At 47.9% G+C, this 20,525-nt stretch overlaps 1 protein-coding gene across 1 annotated transcript in view; it reads right to left on the bottom strand.

Annotated features, from left to right (window-relative positions):
• Positions 1-20,525, bottom strand: part of pacs2 (phosphofurin acidic cluster sorting protein 2) — a 129,108-nt gene that overhangs the window by 29,344 nt on the left and 79,239 nt on the right. Inside the window, 7 exon segments of the mRNA XM_064928782.1 lie at positions 2,890-2,980; positions 3,166-3,283; positions 3,286-3,316; positions 7,412-7,471; positions 8,209-8,289; positions 12,640-12,713; positions 20,143-20,305. Of these exon segments, the coding sequence (XP_064784854.1) occupies positions 2,890-2,980; positions 3,166-3,283; positions 3,286-3,316; positions 7,412-7,471; positions 8,209-8,289; positions 12,640-12,713; positions 20,143-20,305 (618 nt within the window).

Here is a 20,525-nt window from a genome sequence, read left to right as displayed (position 1 = left end):
TATATTATGGTCCTGGGAGGGTGACAGTCTCAGCCAGGGTATATTATGGTCCTGGGAGGGTGACAGTCTCAGCCAGGGTATATTGTGGTCCTGGGAGGGTGACAGTCTCAGCCAGGGTATATTATGGTCCTGGGGAGGGTATATTATGGTCCTGGGAGGGTGACAGTCTCAGCCAGGGTATATTATGGTCCTGGGAGGGTGACAGTCTCAGCCAGGGTATATTATGGTCCTGGGGAGGGTGACAGTCTCAGCCAGGGTATATTATGGTCCTGGGAGGGTGACAGTCTCAGCCAGGGTATATTATGGTCCTGGGAGGGTGACAGTCTCAGCCAGGGTATATTATGGCCCTGGGAGGGTGACAGTCTCATCCAGGGTATATTATGGTCCTGGGAGGGTGACAGTCTCAGCCAGGGTATATTATGGTCCTGGGAGGGTGACAGTCTCAGCCAGGGTATATTATGGTCCTGGGGAGGGTGACAGTCTCATCCAGGGTATATTATGGTCCTGGGAGGGTGACAGTCTCAGCCAGGGTATATTATGGTCCTGGGGAGGGTGACAGTCTCATCCAGGGTATATTATGGTCCTGGGAGGGTGACAGTCTCAGCCAGGGTATATTATGGTCCTGGGAGGGTGACAGTCTCAGCCAGGGTATATTATGGCCCTGGGAGGGTGACAGTCTCATCCAGTGTATATTATGGTCCTGGGGAGGGTGACAGTCTCATCCAGGGTATATTATGGTCCTGGGGAGGGTGACAGTCTCATCCAGGGTATATTATGGTCCTGGGAGGGTGACAGTCTCATCCAGGGTATATTATGGTCCTGGGGAGGGTGACAGTCTCATCCAGGGTATATTATGGTCCTGGGAGGGTGACAGTCTCAGCCAGGGTATATTATGGTCCTGGGAGGGTGACAGTCTCAGCCAGGGTATATTGTGGTCCTGGGAGGGTGACAGTCTCAGCCAGGGTATATTATGGTCCTGGGGAGGGTGACAGTCTCAGCCAGGGTATATTATGGTCCTGGGAGGGTGACAGTCTCAGCCAGGGTATATTATGGTCCTGGGGAGGGTGACAGTCTCAGCCAGGGTATATTATGGTCCTGGGAGGGTGACAGTCTCAGCCAGGGTATATTATGGCCCTGGGAGGGTGACAGTCTCATCCAGTGTATATTATGGTCCTGGGGAGGGTGACAGTCTCATCCAGGGTATATTATGGTCCTGGGAGGGTGACAGTCTCATCCAGGGTATATTATGGTCCTGGGAGGGTGACAGTCTCATCCAGGGTATATTATGGTCCTGGGGAGGGTGACAGTCTCATCCAGGGTATATTATGGTCCTGGGAGGGTGACAGTCTCAACCAGGGTATATTATGGTCCTGGGGAGGGTGACAGTCTCAGCCAGGGTATATTATGGTCCTGGGAGGGTGACAGTCTCAGCCAGGGTATATTATGGCCCTGGGAGGGTGACAGTCTCATCCAGTGTATATTATGGTCCTGGGGAGGGTGACAGTCTCATCCAGGGTATATTATGGTCCTGGGGAGGGTGACAGTCTCATCCAGGGTATATTATGGTCCTGGGAGGGTGACAGTCTCATCCAGGGTATATTATGGTCCTGGGGAGGGTGACAGTCTCATCCAGGGTATATTATGGTCCTGGGAGGGTGACAGTCTCAACCAGGGTATATTATGGTCCTGGGGAGGGTGACAGTCTCAGCCAGGGTATATTATGGTCCTGGGAGGGTGACAGTCTCAGCCAGGGTATATTATGGTCCTGGGAGGGTGACAGTCTCAGCCAGGGTATATTGTGGTCCTGGGAGGGTGACAGTCTCAGCCAGGGTATATTATGGTCCTGGGGAGGGTATATTATGGTCCTGGGAGGGTGACAGTCTCATCCAGGGTATATTATGGTCCTGGGAGGGTGACAGTCTCATCCAGGGTATATTATGGTCCTGGGAGGGTGACAGTCTCATCAGGGTATATTATGGTCCTGAGAGAGTGACAGTCTCAGCCAGGGTATATTATGGTCCTGGGAGGGTGACAGTCTCAGCCAGGGTATATTATGGTCCTGGGAGGGTGACAGTCTCATTTAGGGTATATTATGGTCCTGGGGAGGGTGACAGTCTCAGCCAGGGTATATTATGGTCCTGGGGAGGGTGACAGTCTCAGCCAGGGTATTTATGGTCCTGGGGAGGGTGACAGTCTCATCCAGGGTATATTATGGTCCTGGGAGGGTGACAGTCTCTGCCAGGGTATATTATGGTCCTGGGGAGGGTATATTATGGTCCTGGAGAGGGTATATTATGGTCCTGGGAGGGTGACAGTCTCATCCAGGGTATATTATGGTCCTGGGAGGGTGACAGTCTCATCCAGGGTATATTATGGTCCTGGGAGGGTGACAGTCTCATCCAGGGTATATTATGGTCCTGGGAGGGTGACAGTCTCATCCAGGGTATATTATGGTCCTGGGAGGGTGACAGTCTCAGCCAGGGTATATTATGGTCCTGGGGAGGGTGACAGTCTCATCCAGGGTATATTATGGTCCTGGGAGGGTGACAGTCTCTGCCAGGGTATATTATGGTCCTGGGGAGGGTATATTATGGTCCTGGAGAGGGTATATTATGGTCCTGGGGAGGGTGACAGTCTCATCCAGGGTATATTATGGTCCTGGGAGGGTGACAGTCTCTGCCAGGGTATATTATGGTCCTGGGGAAACATATTATGGTCCTGGAGAGGGTATATTATGGTCCTGGGAGGGTGACAGTCTCAGCCAGGGTATATTATGGTCCTGGGAGGGTGACAGTCTCAGCCAGGGTATATTATGGTCCTGGGAGAGGGTATATTATAGTCCTGGGGAGGGTGACAGTCTCAGCCATAGTGAATGTCAGTGGTTCTCACCGGACTTGGTGGCTCTCGGTGACTCCGGCTGCTGTGGATGCTGCCAATATCTGTCTGAGAGCTGGAGAGTGAGAGACCCTCAAAATATGGCCTGTGAAAGAGAAAGCACATTTGAAAAGAGTCACTGGGGTCCCTCATTGCCCTGAAATATGTCTGTAGTGTAGACTGCTATGGTGTTACGAGAGTCTACCGGCCATGTCTCTGGGCTAAAATCACTTTAATACGCAAGACGAAAGGCACATAAAAACACACACTGATAGCTCTCCTCCCGCTCACTTGAGTTTAGGTTTCGGGGTGCTGAGGACACTGTCGTCATCGTCTAGTTCCGGTCCACTGTCACTGGGGTTCTCTAGGTCCAGACTCTCCAGGTCCAGATCCTCCTCTACCTCTGGAGGGGTTCTGCCGGGTCCTGCTCAGAGTCCAACACCTGGAACATTCAGAGAGACGCAGAGACACACACACATTTAAAACACACATACACACGCACACGCACACGCACACGCACACACACACACACACGCATACGCATACGCACACGCACACGCACACAGTATACACACAAACACACACACACACACACAGTACACACACACACACACACACACACACACAACACACACACACACATACACACACACACACAAAACACACACACACACACACACACACATTTAAAACAGACAGAAAACGCACACAGAAGTAAGACAGAGACAAGAAGTAAGAAAGAAACAATATTTGAATTAATCTACTGAGTAAATTAATGAAAAGGAAAATTAATGAAAAGGAAATTAATGAAAAGGACCATAGCAGTTTGAAGTAAGTGATATGACACTTAGAAATTCTTAATGTTACCTCGTTTAAAACAGAACATCAGGGTTGGGCTACCTCGTTTAAAACAGAACATCAGGGTTGGGCTACCTCATTTAAAACAGATCAGGGTTGGGCTACCTCGTTTAAAACAGAGTATCAGGGTTGGGTTACCTCATTTAAAACAGTATCAGGGTTGGGCTACCTCGTTTAAAACAGTATCAGGGTTGGGTTACCTCATTTAAAACAGTATCAGGGTTACCTCATTTAAAACAGTATCAGGGTTACCTCATTTAAAACAGTATCAGGGTTACCTCATTTAAAACAGTATCAGGGTTACCTCATTTAAAACAGAGTATCAGGGCTACCTCATTTAAAACAGTATCAGGGCTACCTCATTTAAAACAGTATCAGGGCTACCTCATTTAAAACAGTATCAGGGTTACCTCATTTAAAACAGTATCAGGGTTGGGTTACCTCATTTAAAACAGTATCAGGGCTACCTCATTTAAAACAGTATCATTTAAAACAGGGTTGGGTTACCTCATTTAAAACAGTATCAGGGTTGGGTTACCTCATTTAAAACAGTATCAGGGTTACCTCATTTAAAACAGAGTATCAGGGTTGGGCTACCTCATTTAAAACAGTATCAGGGCTGGGTTACCTCATTTAAAACAGTATCAGGGTTGGGTTACCTCATTTAAAACAGTATCAGGGTTTTAATTTAAAACAGTATCAGGGTTGGGTTACCTCATTTAAAACAGTATCAGGGTTGGGCTACCTCATTTAAAACAGTATCAGGGTTGGGCTACCTCATTTAAAACAGTATCAGGGTTGGGCTACCTCATTTAAAACAGTATCAGGGCTACCTATTTTAAAACAGTATCAGGGTTGGGTTACCTCATTTAAAACAGTATCAGGGCTACCTCATTTAAAACAGTATCAGGGCTACCTCATTTAAAACAGTATCAGGGCTACCTCATTTAAAACAGTATCAGGGTATCAGGGCTACCTCATTTAAAACAGTATCAGGGTTACCTCATTTAAAACAGTATCAGGGCTACCTCATTTAAAACAGTATCAGGGCTACCTCATTTAAAACAGTATCAGGGCTACCTCATTTAAAACAGTATCAGGGCTACCTCATTTAAAACAGTATCAGGGCTACCTCATTTAAAACAGTATCAGGGTTACCTCATTTAAAACAGTATCAGGGTTGGGTTACCTCATTTAAAACAGTATCAGGGTTGGGTTACCTCATTTAATAAAACAGTATCAGGGCTGGGTTACCTCATTTAAAACAGTATCAGGGTTGGGCTACCTCATTTAAAACAGTATCAGGGTTGGGCTACCTCATTTAAAACAGTATCAGGGTTGGGCTACCTCATTTAAAACAGTATCAGGGTTGGGCTACCTCATTTAAAACAGTATCAGGGTTGGGCTACCTCATTTAAAACAGTATCAGGGTTGGGCTACCTCATTTAAAACAGTATCAGGGTTGGGTTACCTCATTTAAAACAGTATCAGGGTTGGGTTACCTCATTTAAAACAGTATCAGGGTTGGGCTACCTCATTTAAAACAGTATCAGGGTTGGGTTACCTCATTTAAAACAGTATCAGGGTTGGGTTACCTCATTTAAAACAGTATCAGGGTTACCTCATTTAAAACTGTATCAGGGTTACCTCATTTAAAACAGTATCAGGGTTGGGCTACCTTCAGCGTTGATTAATGTGCACTGTCCCTGTAAAAATAAAAATAAACTCAAACTCAAATTTAAAACAGAGTATCAGGGTTGGGCTACCTCATTTCAAAACAGTATCAGGGTTGGGCTACCTCAATTAAAACAGTATCAGGGTTGGGTTACCTCATTTAAAACAGTATCAGGGTTGGGCTACCTCGTTTAAAACAGTATCAGGGTTACCTATTTTAAAACAGTATCAGGGTTGGGTTACCTCATTTAAAACAGAGTATCAGGGTTACCTATTTTAAAACAGTATCAGGGTTGGGTTACCTCATTTAAAACAGAGTATCAGGGTTACCTCATTTAAAACAGTATCAGGGTTGGGTTACCTCATTTTAAAACAGTATCAGGGTTGGGTTACCTCATTTAAAACAGTATCAGGGTTGGGTTACCTCGTTTAAAACAGTATCAGGGTTACCTCATTTAAAACAGTATCAGGGCTGGGTTACCTCATTTAAAACAGAGTATCAGGGTTGGGTTACCTCATTTAAAACAGAGTATCAGGGTTGGGTTACCTCGTTTAAAACAGAGTATCAGGGTTGGGTTACCTCATTTAAAACAGAGTATCAGGGTTGGGTTACCTCGTTTAAAACAGAGTATCAGGGTTGGGTTACCTCGTTTAAAACAGAGTATCAGGGGGTTACCTCATTTAAAACAGAGTATCAGGGTTGGGTTACCTCATTTAAAACAGAGTATCAGGGCTGGGTTACCTCATTTAAAACAGAGTATCAGGGCTGGGTTACCTCATTTAAAACAGAGTATCAGGGTTGGGTTACCTCGTTTAAAACAGAGTATCAGGGTTGGGTTACCTCATTTAAAACAGTATCAGGGTTGGGGTCAATTCCATTTAAATTCCAGTCAATTAAGGAAGTACACTAAAACCTCATTTAAATTCTCTTCAATGCTTTTCAACGAGGAACCTTTAGAATTGGGTTTAATTTCTGAATTGACTGAAAAATAAATGGAATTGACCACAACCCTGGTTAGTACAACAGCTGGACAGGTTGTTACCTCATTGACCCCAACCCAGGTTAGTATAACAGCTGGACAGGTTGTTGACCCTGGTTAGTACAACAGTTGGACAGGTTGTTACCTTATTGACCACAACCCTGGTTAGTACAACAGCTGGACAGGTTGTTACCTCATTGACCCCAACCCTGGTTAGTACAACAGCTGGACAGGTTGTTACCCTGGTTGACCCCAACCCAGGTTAGTATAACAGCTGGACAGGTTGTTACCTCATTGACCCTGGTTAGTACAACAGCTGGACAGGTTGTTACCTCATTGACCCCAACCCAGGTTAGTATAACAGCTGGACAGGTTGTTGACCCTGGTTAGTACAACAGCTGGACAGGTTGTTACCTCATTGACCACAACCCTGGTTAGTACAACAGCTGGACAGGTTGTTACCTCATTGACCCCAATCCTTGGTTAGTACAACAGCTGGACAGGTTGTTACCCCATTGACCCCAACCCAGGTTAGTACAACAGCTGGACAGGTTGTTGACCCTGGTTAGTACAACAGCTGGACAGGTTGTTACCTTATTGACCACAACCCAGGTTAGTACAACAGCTGGACAGGTTGTTACCTCATTGACCCCAACCCAGGTTAGTATACCAGCTGGACAGGTTGTTACCTCATTGACCCCAACCCAGGTTAGTATACCAGCTGGACAGGTTGTTACCCCATTGACCCCAACCCAGGTTAGTACAACAGCTGGACAGGTTGTTACCTCATTGACCCCAACCCAGGTTAGTACAACAGCTGGACAGGTTGTTACCTTATTGACCACAACCCTGGTTAGTACAACAGCTGGACAGGTTGTTACCTCATTGACCCCAACCCAGGTTAGTACAACAGCTGGACAGGTTGTTACCTTATTGACCACAACCCTGGTTAGTACAACAGCTGGACAGGTTGTTACCTCATTGACCCCAACCCAGGTTAGTACAACAGCTGGACAGGTTGTTACCTCGTCTGAGACTCGGAACCTCTTGATCAGGGCCACCAGTCTCTGTTTAAAGTTCTGCTGCTAAAAGAGGACACAGAAACAACTACTCATCAAAACAGACAGTTACCTCACCCATCACAAAGACCTAGCCTGGGTCCGTTTACACGTGGAATAATAGCACACACACACACAGACTGGTTCCCAGGCTAACAACAACCGGGAGAGTAATCAGTCGCCTCTAAAGGATTTCCAACAACAAATATGTTGCTTTTTTTGGGGGTGGGGGGGGGGCGAACCGAACTAAATTAACATGTAAATGTGAGTTATAAGATCTGTCATTCTCATTGAAAGGATGTCTGAGAAGGCAGATCTGTTCTATGTGCTCTATTTCTATGTGTCCTGTCCTTAAGTTATTTTTTAAATATTTTTTAACAGCTTTCAAACAGCTGAAAATATATGCTGTCTGTATATGTCGGTATAAAATACAGAAATATGTCTGTATAAAACCCCTGAAGGAAGTGGGACCATGTTAAATAAAGGTGAAATAAAAACCATGGCAACGCTGCCGTTTGACCAGCAGGTTAGCATCTTAGGCAGAAAAAAACAAAAAACAACAACAACAACAAAAACACGCTGGGATATTATGAATTACCACCGAACGCTTTTCGTTTTTTTAGCAGGAAACAAATCTCAAACTAAAACATTGTATCATAATCTTATTTCCAATAAAATTAAGATAAGGCTTATTCATAAACCTAAGCGTGATGAGAATGCAAGACAAAAAAAGCTGTCTGGATGACTTTGCTACCATCTCTTACCCTGGTAATTGAGGCAGTCCTCGCGATAGACCTCCTGTGCTTCTTTGGTTTCCTCACATCATACTCATCATCCTCAAGATCCTGGGAATATACATGTAAACAGTATACTGGGTTAAAACACAGCCAGGGAAGGTTGTCGAACATATACAGTATACTGGGTTAAAACACAGCCAGGGAAGGTTGTCGAACATATAAAATCTACTGGGTTAAAACATATAAAACACTGGGTTAAAACACAGCCAGGACAGGTTGTCGAACATATACAGTATACTGGGTTAAAACACAGCCGGACAGGTTGTCGAACATATACAGTATACTGGGTTAAAACACAGCCAGGGCAGGTTGTCGAACATATACAGTTGGGTTCGAACATATACAGTATACTGGGTTAAAACACAGCCAGGGCAGGTTGGAACATATACAGTCTACTGGGAACATATACAGTATACTGGGTTAAAACACAGCCAGGGCAGGTTGTCGAACATATACAGTATAACGAACATATACAGTATACTGGGTTAAAACACAGCCAGGGCAGAACATATACAGTTGTCGAACATATACAGTATACTGGGTTAAAACACAGCCAGGCTGAACATATACAGTGTACTTGGGTTTCAGCCAGGGCACATATACAGTATACTCAAGGTTAAAACACAGCCAGGGCAGGTTGTCGAACATATACAGTATACTGGGTTAAAACACAGCCAGGGCAGGTTGTCGAACATATACAGTATACTGGGTTAAAACACAGCCAGGGCAGGTTGTCGAACATATACAGTATACTGGGTTAAAACACAGCCAGGGCAGGTTGTCGAACATATACAGTATACTGGGTTAAAACACAGCCAGGGCACAGTATACTGGGTTAAAACACAGCCAGGGCAGGTTGTCGAACATATACAGTATACTGGGTTAAAACACAGCCAGGGCAGGTTTAAAACTGGGTTAAAACACAGCCAGGGCAGGTTGTCGAACATATACAGTCTACTGGGTTAAAACACAGCCAGGGCAGGTTGTCGAACATATACAGTCTACTGGGTTAAAACACAGCCAGGGCAGGTTGTCGAACATATACAGTATACTGGGTTAAAACACAGCCAGGGGCAGGTTGTCGAACATATACAGTATACTGGGTTAAAACACAGCCAGGGCAGGTTGTCGAACATATACAGTATACTGGGTTAAAACACAGCCAGGGCAGGTTGTCGAACATATACAGTCTACTGGGTTAAAACACAGCCAGGGCAGGTTGTCGAACATATACAGTCTACAGGTTGGAACATATACAGTCTACTGGGTTAAAACACAGCCAGGGCAGGTTGTCGAACATATACAGTATACTGGGTTAAAACACAGCCAGGGCAGGTTGTCGAACATATACAGTATACTGGGTTAAAACACAGCCAGGGCAGGTTGTCGAACATATACAGTCTACTGGGTTAAAACACAGCCAGGGCAGGTTGTCGAACATATACAGTATACTGGGTTAAAACACAGCCAGGGCAGGTTGTCGAACATATACAGTCTACTGGGTTAAAACACAGCCAGGGCAGGTTGTCGAACATATACAGTCTACTGGGTTAAAACACAGCCAGGGCAGGTTGTCGAACATATACAGTATACTGGGTTAAAACACAGCCAGGGCAGGTTGTCGAACATATACAGTCTACTGGGTTAAAACACAGCCAGGGCAGGTTGTCGAACATATACAGTATACTGGGTTAAAACACAGCCAGGACAGGTTGTTGAACATATACAGTATACTGGGTTAAAACACAGCCAGGGCAGGTTGTCGAACATATACAGTATACTGGGTTAAAACACAGCCAGGGCAGGTTGTCGAACATGTACAGTATACTGGGTTAAAACACAGCCAGGGCAGGTTGTCGAACATATACAGTATACTGGGTTAAAACACAGCCAGGGCAGGTTGTCGAACATATACAGTATACTGGGTTAAAACACAGCCAGGGCAGGTTGTCGAACATGTACAGTATACTGGGTTAAAACACAGCCAGGACAGGTTGTCGAACATATACAGTATACTGGGTTAAAACACAGCCAGGGCAGGTTGTCGAACATATACAGTCTACTGGGTTAAAACACAGCCAGGGCAGGTTGTCGAACATATACAGTATACTGGGTTAAAACACAGCCAGGGCAGGTTGTCGAACATATACAGTCTACTGGGTTAAAACACAGCCAGGGCAGGTTGTCGAACATATACAGTATACTGGGTTAAAACACAGCCAGGGCAGGTTGTCGAACATATACAGTCGTGGCCAAAAGTTTTGAGAATGACACAAATATTAATTTCCACAAAGATTGCTGCTTCAGTTGTCTTTAAATATTTTTGTCAGATGTTTCTATGGATACTGAAGTATAATTACAAGCATTTCATAAGTGTCAAAGGCTTTTATTTACAATTACATGAAGTTGATGCAAAGAGTCAATATTTGCAGTGTTGATCCTTCTTTTTCAAGACCTCTGCAATCCGCCCTGGCATGCTGTCAATTAACTTCTGGGCCACATCCTGACTGATGGCAGCCCATTCTTGCATAATCAATGCTTGGAGTTTGTCCGAATTTGTGGGGTTTTGTTTGTCCACCCGCCTGTTGAGGATTGACCACAAGTTCTCAATGGGATTAAGGTCTGGGGAGTTTCCTCGCCATGGACCCAAAATATCAACGTTTTGTTCCCCGAGCCACTTCGTTATCAATTTTCCTTATGGCAAGGTGCTCCATCATGCTGGAAAAGGCATTGTTCGTCACCAAACTGTTCCTGGATGGTTGGGAGAAGTTGCTCTCGAAGGATGTGTTGGTACCATTCTTTATTCATGGCTGTGTTCTTCGACAAAATTGTGAGTGAGCCAACTCCCTTGGCTGAGAAGCAACCCCACACATGAATGGTCTCAGGATGCATTACTGTTGGCATGACACAGGACTGATGGTAGCGCTCACCTTGTCTTCTCCGGATAAGCTTTTGTCCGGATGCCACAAACAATCGGAAAGGGGATTCATCAGAGAAAATGACTTTACCCCAGTCCTCAGCAGTCCAATCCCTGTACCTTTTGCAGAATATCAGTCTGTCCTTGATGCTTTTCCTGGAGAGAAGTGGCTTCTTTGCTGCCCTTCTTGACACCAGGCAATTATACAAAAGTCTTTGCCTCACTGTGCGTGCAGATGCACTCGCACCTGCCTGCTGCCATTCCTGAGCAAGCTCTGTACTGGTGGTGCCCCGATCCTGCAGCTGAATCAACTTTAGGAGACGGTCCTGGCGCTTGCTTGACTTTCTTGGGCGCCCTGAAGCATTCTTCACAACACTTGAACCACTCTCCTTGAAGTTCTTGACGATCCGATAAATGGTTGATTTAGGTGCAATCTTACTGGCAGCAATATCTTTGCCTGTGAAGCCCTTTTTGTGCAAAGCAATGATGATGGCATGTGTTTCCTTGCAGGTAACCATGGTTGACAGAGGAAGAACAATGATTCCAAGCACCACCCTCTCCTTTGAAGCTTCCAGCCTGTTATTCTAACTCAATCTGCATGACAGAGTGATCTTCAGCCTTGTCCTCGCCAACACTCACACCTGTGTTAACGAGAGAATCACTGACATGCTGTCAGCTGGTCCTTTTGTTGCAGGGCTGAAATGTAGCGGAAATGTTTTGGGGGGGGATTCAGTTCATTTGCATGGCAAAGAGGGACTTTGCAAATAATTGCAATTAATCTGATCACTCTTCGTAACATTCTGGAGAATATGCAAATTGACATCATACAAACTGAGGAAGCAGTTTGTGAAAATTAATATTTGTGTCATTCTCAAAACGTTTGGCCACGACTGTACAGTATAACAACCCATTTCAGGGGTGTAATTCACTAGGAAGTCAACAGAAGCCAACAAACAGAACCAAACAGAAGCCAACAAACAGAACCAAACAGAAGCCAACAGAACCAAACAGAAGCCAACAAACAACCAAACAGAAGCCAACAAACAGAACCAAACAGAAGCCAACAAACAACCAAACAGAAGCCAACAGAACCAAACAGAAGCCAACAAACAGAACCAAACAGAAGCCAACAAACAGAACCAAACAGAAGCCAATAAACAACCAAACAGAAGCCAACAAACAGAACCAAACAGAAGCCAACAAACAGAACCAAACAGAAGCCAACAGAACCAAACAGAAGCCAACAAAGCCAAACAGAACTCAACAGAAGCCAACGGACAGAACCAAACAGAAACCAAAATAATGAAATGTGGAAGGACTACCTGAATTTGTCTAATGTAAACTTGTTTTGTTGCAAAAAGGGTTTTCCGTCGCTAAACGTTTTGTTACGTTGCAAAACGAATGAATACACACCCCTGATGTGTTTCTCCTGTCTGTTCGGCCTCAGCGAGCATAATGTATTGGACTGTATTTGTACTGACCTGACCCTGAACAGCGTCGTCGCTGGCTTCCTGCTCTGAAGAGAAACTCTCATACTCCTCCTCTGAGTAGGTATCTAGAACACACGCACACGCACGCACACGCACACGCACGCACACACACACACACACACACACACACACACATTAACCTAATCCTGCTGAAGCAAGCTGAAGAATATCACATCACGGGCTGCCAGGGTTGTTAAATCATTCATCCATTTTTTTATTTTATTTATTGTGATCTTCAGATTTCACAAAGCAGTAATGCAGTTCAGAATACTACATGGTACTTTGGTAAAGAGCTCTTTGATACAATTTCATGTCATTGACGCCTGCTTTATGCAGAGAAAATGTACCTTACAAGATTAACTACTAGCCTCTGCCCAGTGCTCTGCCCAGTGCTCTACCCAGTGCTCTGCCCAGTGCTCTGCCCAGTGCTCTACCCAGTGCTCTGCCCAGTGCTCTGCTCAGTGCTCTGCCCAGTGCTCTGCCCAGTGCTCTGCTCAGTGCTCTGCTCAGTGCTCTGCCCAGTGCTCTGCCCAGTGCTCTGTTCAGTGCTCTGCCCAGTGCTCTGCCCAGTGCTCTGCTCAGTGCTCTGCCCAGTGCTCTGCCCAGTGCTCTGCCAGGTGCTCTGCTCAGTGCTCTGCCCAGTGCTCTGCCCAGTGCTCTGCTCAGTGCCCAGTGCTCTGCCCAGTGCTCTGCCCAGTGCTCTGCTCAGTGCTCTGCTCAGTGCCCAGTGCTCTGCCCAGTGCTCTGCCCAGTGCTCTGCCCAGTGCTCTGCGCAGTGCTCTGCCCATTACTCTGCTCAGTGCTCTGCCCAGTGCTCTGCTCAGTGCTCTGCCCAGTGCTCTGCTCAGTGCCCAGTGCTCTGCCCAGTGCTCTGCCCAGTGCCCTGCTCAGTGCCCAGTGCTCTGCCCAGTGCTCTGCTCAGTGCTCTGCTCAGTGCTCTGCCCAGTGCTCTGCCCAGTGCTCTGCCCAGTGCTATGCTCAGTGCTCTGCCCAGTGCTCTGCTCAGTGCTCTGCCCAGTGCTTTGCCCAGTGCTCTGCCCAGTGCTCTGCCCAGTGCTCTGCCCAGTGCTCTGCCCAGTGCTCTGCTCAGTGCTCTGCTCAGTGCTCTGCCCAGTGCTCTGCCCAGTGCTCTGCCCAGTGCTCTGCCCAGTGCTCTGCCCGGTGCTCTGCCAGGTGCTCTGCTCAGTGCTCTGCCCAGTGCTCTGCCCAGTGCTCTGCCCACTGCTCTGCCCAGTGCTCTGCCCACTGCTCTGCCCAGTGCTCTGCCCACTGCTCTGCCCAGTGCTCTGCCCAGTGCTCTGCTCAGTGCCCAGTGCTCTGCCCAGTGCTCTGCCCAGTGCTCTGCCCAGTGCTCTGCTCAGTGCTCTGCCCAGTGCTCTGCCCAGTGCTCTGTTCAGTGCTCTGCCCAGTGCTCTGCCCAGTGCTCTGCTCAGTGCTCTGCCCAGTGCTCTGCCCAGTGCTCTGCCAGGTGCTCTGCTCAGTGCTCTGCCCAGTGCTCTGCCCAGTGCTCTGTTCAGTGCTCTGCCCAGTGCTCTGCCCAGTGCTCTGCTCAGTGCTCTGCCCAGTGCTCTGCCCAGTGCTCTGACAGGTGCTCTGCTCAGTGCTCTGCCCAGTGCTCTGCCCAGTGCTCTGCCCACTGCTCTGCCCAGTGCTCTGCCCACTGCTCTGCCCAGTGCTCTGCCCAGTGCTCTGCCCAGTGCTCTGCCCAGTGCTCTGCTCAGTGCCCAGTGCTCTGCCCAGTGCTCTGCCCAGTGCTCTGCTCAGTGCTCTGCTCAGTGCCCAGTGCTCTGCCCAGTGCTCTGCCCAGTGCTCTGCCCAGTGCTCTGCTCAGTGCTCTGCCCAGTGCTCTGCCCATTACTCTGCTCAGTGCTCTGCCCAGTGCTCTGCTCAGTGCTCTGCCCAGTGCTCTGCTCAGTGCCCAGTGCTCTGCCCAGTGCTCTGCCCAGTGCCCAGTGCTCTGCCCAGTGCTCTGCTCAGTGCTCTGCCCAGTGCTCTGCCCAGTGCTCTGCCCAGTGCTCTGCCCAGTGCTCTGCCCGGTGCTCTGCCAGGTGCTCTGCTCAGTGCTCTGCCCAGTGCTCTGCCCAGTGCTCTGCCCACTGCTCTGCCCAGTGCTCTGCCCACTGCTCTGCCCAGTGCTCTGCCCACTGCTCTGCCCAGTGCTCTGCCCAGTGCTCTGCTCAGTGCCCAGTGCTCTGCCCAGTGCTCTGCCCAGTGCTCTGCCCAGTGCTCTGCCCAGTGCTCTGCTCAGTGCTCTGCCCAGTGCTGTGCCCAGTGCTCTGCTCAGTGCTCTGCTCAGTGCTCTGCCCAGTGCTCTGCCCAGTGCTCTGCTCAGTGCTCTGCCCAGTGCTCTGCCCAGTGCTCTGCTCAGTGCTCTGCTCAGTGCTCTGCCCAGTGCTCTGCCCAGTGCTCTGCCCGGTGCTCTGCCCGGTGCTCTGCCAGGTGCTCTGCCCAGTGCTCTGCCCACTGCTCTGCCCACTGCTCTGCCCAGTGCTCTGCCCACTGCTCTGCCCAGTGCTCTGCCCACTGCTCTGCCCAGTGCTCTGCCCAGTGCTCTGCTCAGTGCCCAGTGCTCTGCCCAGTGCTCTGCCCAGTGCTCTGCTCAGTGCCCAGTGCTCTGCCCAGTGCTCTGCCCAGTGCTCTGCCCAGTGCTCTGCCCAGTGCTCTGCCCAGTGCTCTGCTCAGTGCTCTGCCCAGTGCTCTGCCCATTACTCTGCTCAGTGCTCTGCCCAGTGCTCTGCTCAGTGCTCTGCCCAGTGCTCTGCTCAGTGCCCAGTGCTCTGCCCAGTGCTCTGCCCAGTGCTCTGCTCAGTGCCCAGTGCTATGCCCAGTGCTCTGCTCAGTGCTCTGCCCAGTGCTCTGCCCAGTGCTCTGCCCAGTGCTCTGCTCAGTGCTCTGCCCAGTGCTCTGCTCAGTGCTCTGCCCAGTGCTTTGCCCAGTGCTCTGCTCAGTGCTCTGCTCAGTGCTCTGCTCAGTGCTCTGCCCAGTGCTCTGCCCAGTGCTCTGCTCAGTGCTCTGCCCGGCTGGCAGAATAATGGATTCGGATGGAAACATGGTCTGAGACTTGTGTCGATACGCATCTGTCCATTTCATCTACTGTTTTACCAGGCTGCCATGGGACCATGCTGTGTTACATGACTGTTCAGCCAAACTAGAGCAGAGAGCTGTACTGTGTCAAAGCCTACCTCAGTAGAAGCACCGTATTGGGTCAGAGCTGCCTACCTCAGTAGAAGCACTGTATTGGGTCACAGCTGCCTACCTCAGTAGAAGCACCGTATTGGGTCACAGCTGCCTACCTCAGTAGAAGCACCGTACTGGGTCACAGCTGCCTACCTCAATAGAAGCACCGTACTGGGTCACAGCTGCCTACCTCAGTAGAAGCACCGTATTGGGTCACAGCTGCCTATCTCAATAGAAGCACCGTATTGGGTCACAGCTGCCTACCTCAGTAGAAGCACCGTATTGGGTCACAGCTGCCTACCTCAGTACCATGCCCGGGTAGAAGCACTGTACTGGGTCACAGCTGCCTACCTCAGTAGAAGCACCGTACTGGGTCACAGCTGCCTACCTCAATAGAAGCACCGTACTGGGTCAGAGCTGCCTACCTCAATAGAAGCACCGTATTGGGTCACAGCTGCCTACCTCAGTAGAAGCACCGTATTGGGTCACAGCTGCCTACCTCAGTAGAAGCACCGTACTGGGTCACAGCTGCCTACCTCAATAGAAGCACCGTACTGGGTCACAGCTGCCTACCTCAGTAGAAGCACCTTACTGGGTCACAGCTGCCTACCTCAGTAGAAGCACCGTACTGGGTCAGAGCTGCCTACCTCAGTACCATGCCCGGGTAGAAGCACCTTACTGGGTCACAGCTGCCTACCTCAGTAGAAGCACCGTACTGGGTCACAGCTGCCTACCTCAGTAGAAGCACCGTATTGGGTCACAGCTGCCTACCTCAATAGAAGCACCGTACTGGGTCACAGCTGCCTACCTCAATAGAAGCACCGTACTGGGTCACAGCTGCCTACCTCAATAGAAGCACCGTACTGGGTCACAGCTGCCTACCTCAATAGAAGCACCGTACTGGGTCACAGCTGCCTACCTCAGTAGAAGCACCGTACTGGGTCAGAGCTGCCTACCTCAGTACCATGACCGGGTAGAAGCACCGTATTGGTCCCCCCCCCCCCCCGTGCAGGGCCTTGTGTAACAGCATACCTGAATACCTCAGTAACCTGACTACTTCAGTAGAACCACCATGTTGTGTAACAGCGTACCTGAATACTTCAGTAGAACCGCCATGTTGTGTAACACCATACCTTAATACCTCAGTAGAACCGCCATGTTGTGTAACAGCATACCTGAATACCTCAGTAGAACCACCATGTTGTGTAACAGCGTACCTGAATACCTCCGTAGAACCACCATGTTGTGTAACAGCGTACCTGAATACCTCAGTAGAACCACCATGTTGTGTAACAGCATACCTGAATACCTCAGTAGAACCACCATGTTGTGTAACAGCGTACCTGAATACCTCCGTAGAACCACCATGTTGTGTAACAGCGTACCTGAATACCTCAGTAGAACCACCATGTTGTGTAACAGCGTACCTGAATACCTCCGTAGAACCACCATGTTGTGTAACAGCGTACCTGAATACCTCAGTAGAACCACCATGTTGTGTAACAGCATACCTGAATACCTCAGTAGAACCGCCATGTTGTGTAACAGCATACCTTAATACCACAGTAACCTGAATACCTCAGTAGAACCACCATGTTGTGTAACAGCGTACCTTAATACCTCAGTAGAACCGCCATGTTGTGTAACAGCATACCTTAATACCTCAGTAACCTGAATACCTCAGTAGAACCACCATGTTGTGTAACAGCATACCTTAATACCTCAGTAGAACCGCCATGTTGTGTAACAGCATACCTTAATACCTCAGTAGAACCGCCATGTTGTGTAACAGCATACCTTAATACCTCAGTAACCTGAATACCTCCGTAGAACCACCATGTTGTGTAACAGCGTACCTTAATACCTCAGTAGAACCGCCATGTTGTGTAACAGCATACCTGAATACCTCAGTAGAACCACCATGTTGTGTAACAGCGTACCTGAATACCTCAGTAGAACCGCCATGTTGTGTAACAGCGTACCTGAATACTTCAGTAGAACCACCATGTTGTGTAACAGCGTACCTGAATACCTCAGTAGAACCACCATGTTGTGTAACAGCGTACCTGAATACTTCAGTAGAACCACCATGTTGTGTAACAGCATACCTGAATACCCCAGTAACCTGAATACTTCAGTAGAACCACCATGTTGTGTAACAGCGTACCTTAATACCTCAGTAGAACCACCATGTTGTGTAACAGCATACCTGAATACCTCAGTAGAACCACCATGTTGTGTAACAGCGTACCTGAATACTTCAGTAGAACCACCATGTTGTGTAACAGTAACAGCATAACAGCATACCTGAATACCCCAGTAACCTGAATACTTCAGTAGAACCACCATGTTGTGTAACAGCGTACCTTAATACCTCAGTAGAACCACCATGTTGTGTAACAGCATACCTGAATACCTCAGTAGAACCACCATGTTGTGTAACAGCGTACCTGAATACTTCAGTAGAACCACCATGTTGTGTAACAGCATACCTGAATACCCCAGTAACCTGAATACTTCAGTAGAACCACCATGTTGTGTAACAGCGTACCTTAATACCTCAGTAGAACCACCATGTTGTGTAACAGCATACCTGAATACCTCAGTAGAACCGCCATGTTGTGTAACAGCATACCTGAATACCTCCATAGAACCACCATGTTGTGTAACAGCGTACCTGAATACCTCCGTAGAACCACCATGTTGTGTAACAGCGTACCTGAATACCTCAGTAGAACCACCATGTTGTGTAACAGCATACCTGAATACCTCAGTAGAACCACCATGTTGTGTAACAGCATACCTGAATACCTCAGTAGAACCACCATGTTGTGTAACAGCATACCTGAATACCCCAGTAACCTGAATACCTCAGTAGAACCGCCATGTTGTGTAACAGCATACCTTAATACCTCAGTAACCTGAATACCTCAGTAGAACCACCATGTTGTGTAACAACGTACCTGAATACCTCAGTAGAACCACCATGTTGTGTAACAGCGTACCTGAATACCTCAGTAGAACCACCATGTTGTGTAACAGCGTACCTGAATACTTCAGTAGAACCACCATGTTGTGTAACAGCATACCTGAATACCTCAGTAACCTGAATACCTCAGTAGAACCACCATGTTGTGTAACAGCGTACCTGAATACCTCAGTAGAACCACCATGTTGTGTAACAGCATACCTGAATACCTCAGTAGAACCACCATGTTGTGTAACAGCGTACCTGAATACCTCCGTAGAACCACCATGTTGTGTAACAGCGTACCTGAATACCTCAGTAGAACCACCATGTTGTGTAACAGCATACCTTAATACCTCAGTAGAACCGCCATGTTGTGTAACAGCATACCTTAATACCTCAGTAGAACCGCCATGTTGTGTAACAGCATACCTGAATACCACAGTAACCTGAATACCTCAGTAGAACCACCATGTTGTGTAACAGCATACCTTAATACCTCAGTAGAACCGCCATGTTGTGTAACAGCATACCTTAATACCTCAGTAACCTGAATACCTCAGTAGAACCACCATGTTGTGTAACAGCATACCTTAATACCTCAGTAGAACCACCATGTTGTGTAACAGCGTACCTGAATACCTCAGTAGAACCACCATGTTGTGTAACAGCGTACCTTAATACCTCAGTAGAACCACCATGTTGTGTAACAGCGTACCTGAATACCTCAGTAGAACCGCCATGTTGTGTAACAGCGTACCTGAATACTTCAGTAGAACCGCCATGTTGTGTAACAGCGTACCTGAATACCTCAGTAGAACCACCATGTTGTGTAACAGCGTACCTGATTACCTCAGTAGAACCACCATGTTGTGTAACAGCATACCTGAATACCTCAGTAGAACCACCATGTTGTGTAACAGCGTACCTGAATACCTCAGTAGAACCGCCATGTTGTGTAACAGCGTACCTGAATACCTCAGTAGAACCACCATGTTGTGTAACAGCATACCTGAATACTTCAGTAACCTGAATACTTCAGTAGAACCACCATGTTGTGTAACAGCGTACCTGAATACTTCAGTAACCTGAATACCTCAGTAGAACCGCCATGTTGTGTAACAGCGTACCTGAATACTTCAGTAACCTGAATACCTCAGTAGAACCACCATGTTGTGTAACAGCGTACCTGAATACCTCAGTAGAACCACCATGTTGTGTAACAGCGTACCTGAATACTTCAGTAACCTGAATACTTCAGTAGAACCGCCATGTTGTGTAACAGCGTACCTGAATACTTCAGTAACCTGAATACCTCAGTAGAACCACCATGTTGTGTAACAGCGTACCTGAGCATTTGATCTTGGTTCCCTCCTGCAGAGCGGCCTCCTCGTGGTCTATCGGCTGACTGGACAGTGAGAAGATCCAGATCTCAGCTACTTTACCCAGCATCTCCTTCTGGTTACTGCACAGAGACAGAACCTGGCCCCCCTCCGTGGGGTGCTGCATCACCTGGTGGAGGGGGGGGGCATGTGTTTCTAAATCTGTCTGTCGGTCTGTGTCTCTCTCTCTCTCTGTGTCCCTCTCTCTCTCTCTCTCACTCTCTCTGTGTCTCTGTGTTTCTCTCTCTCTCTGTGTCTCTCTCCGTCTGTCTGTGTCTCTCTCTCTCTGTGTCTCTCTCTCTCCCTCTCTCTGTGTCTGTCTCTCTCTCTCTCTGTGTCTCTCTCCCTCT

Source organism: Oncorhynchus masou, chromosome 21, assembly GCF_036934945.1.
Source record: "Oncorhynchus masou masou isolate Uvic2021 chromosome 21, UVic_Omas_1.1, whole genome shotgun sequence".
Classification (NCBI taxonomy): domain Eukaryota; kingdom Metazoa; phylum Chordata; class Actinopteri; order Salmoniformes; family Salmonidae; genus Oncorhynchus; species Oncorhynchus masou.
Note: the sequence above shows the minus strand (reverse complement) of the source record. Positions and strands in the feature narration are given on the sequence as shown.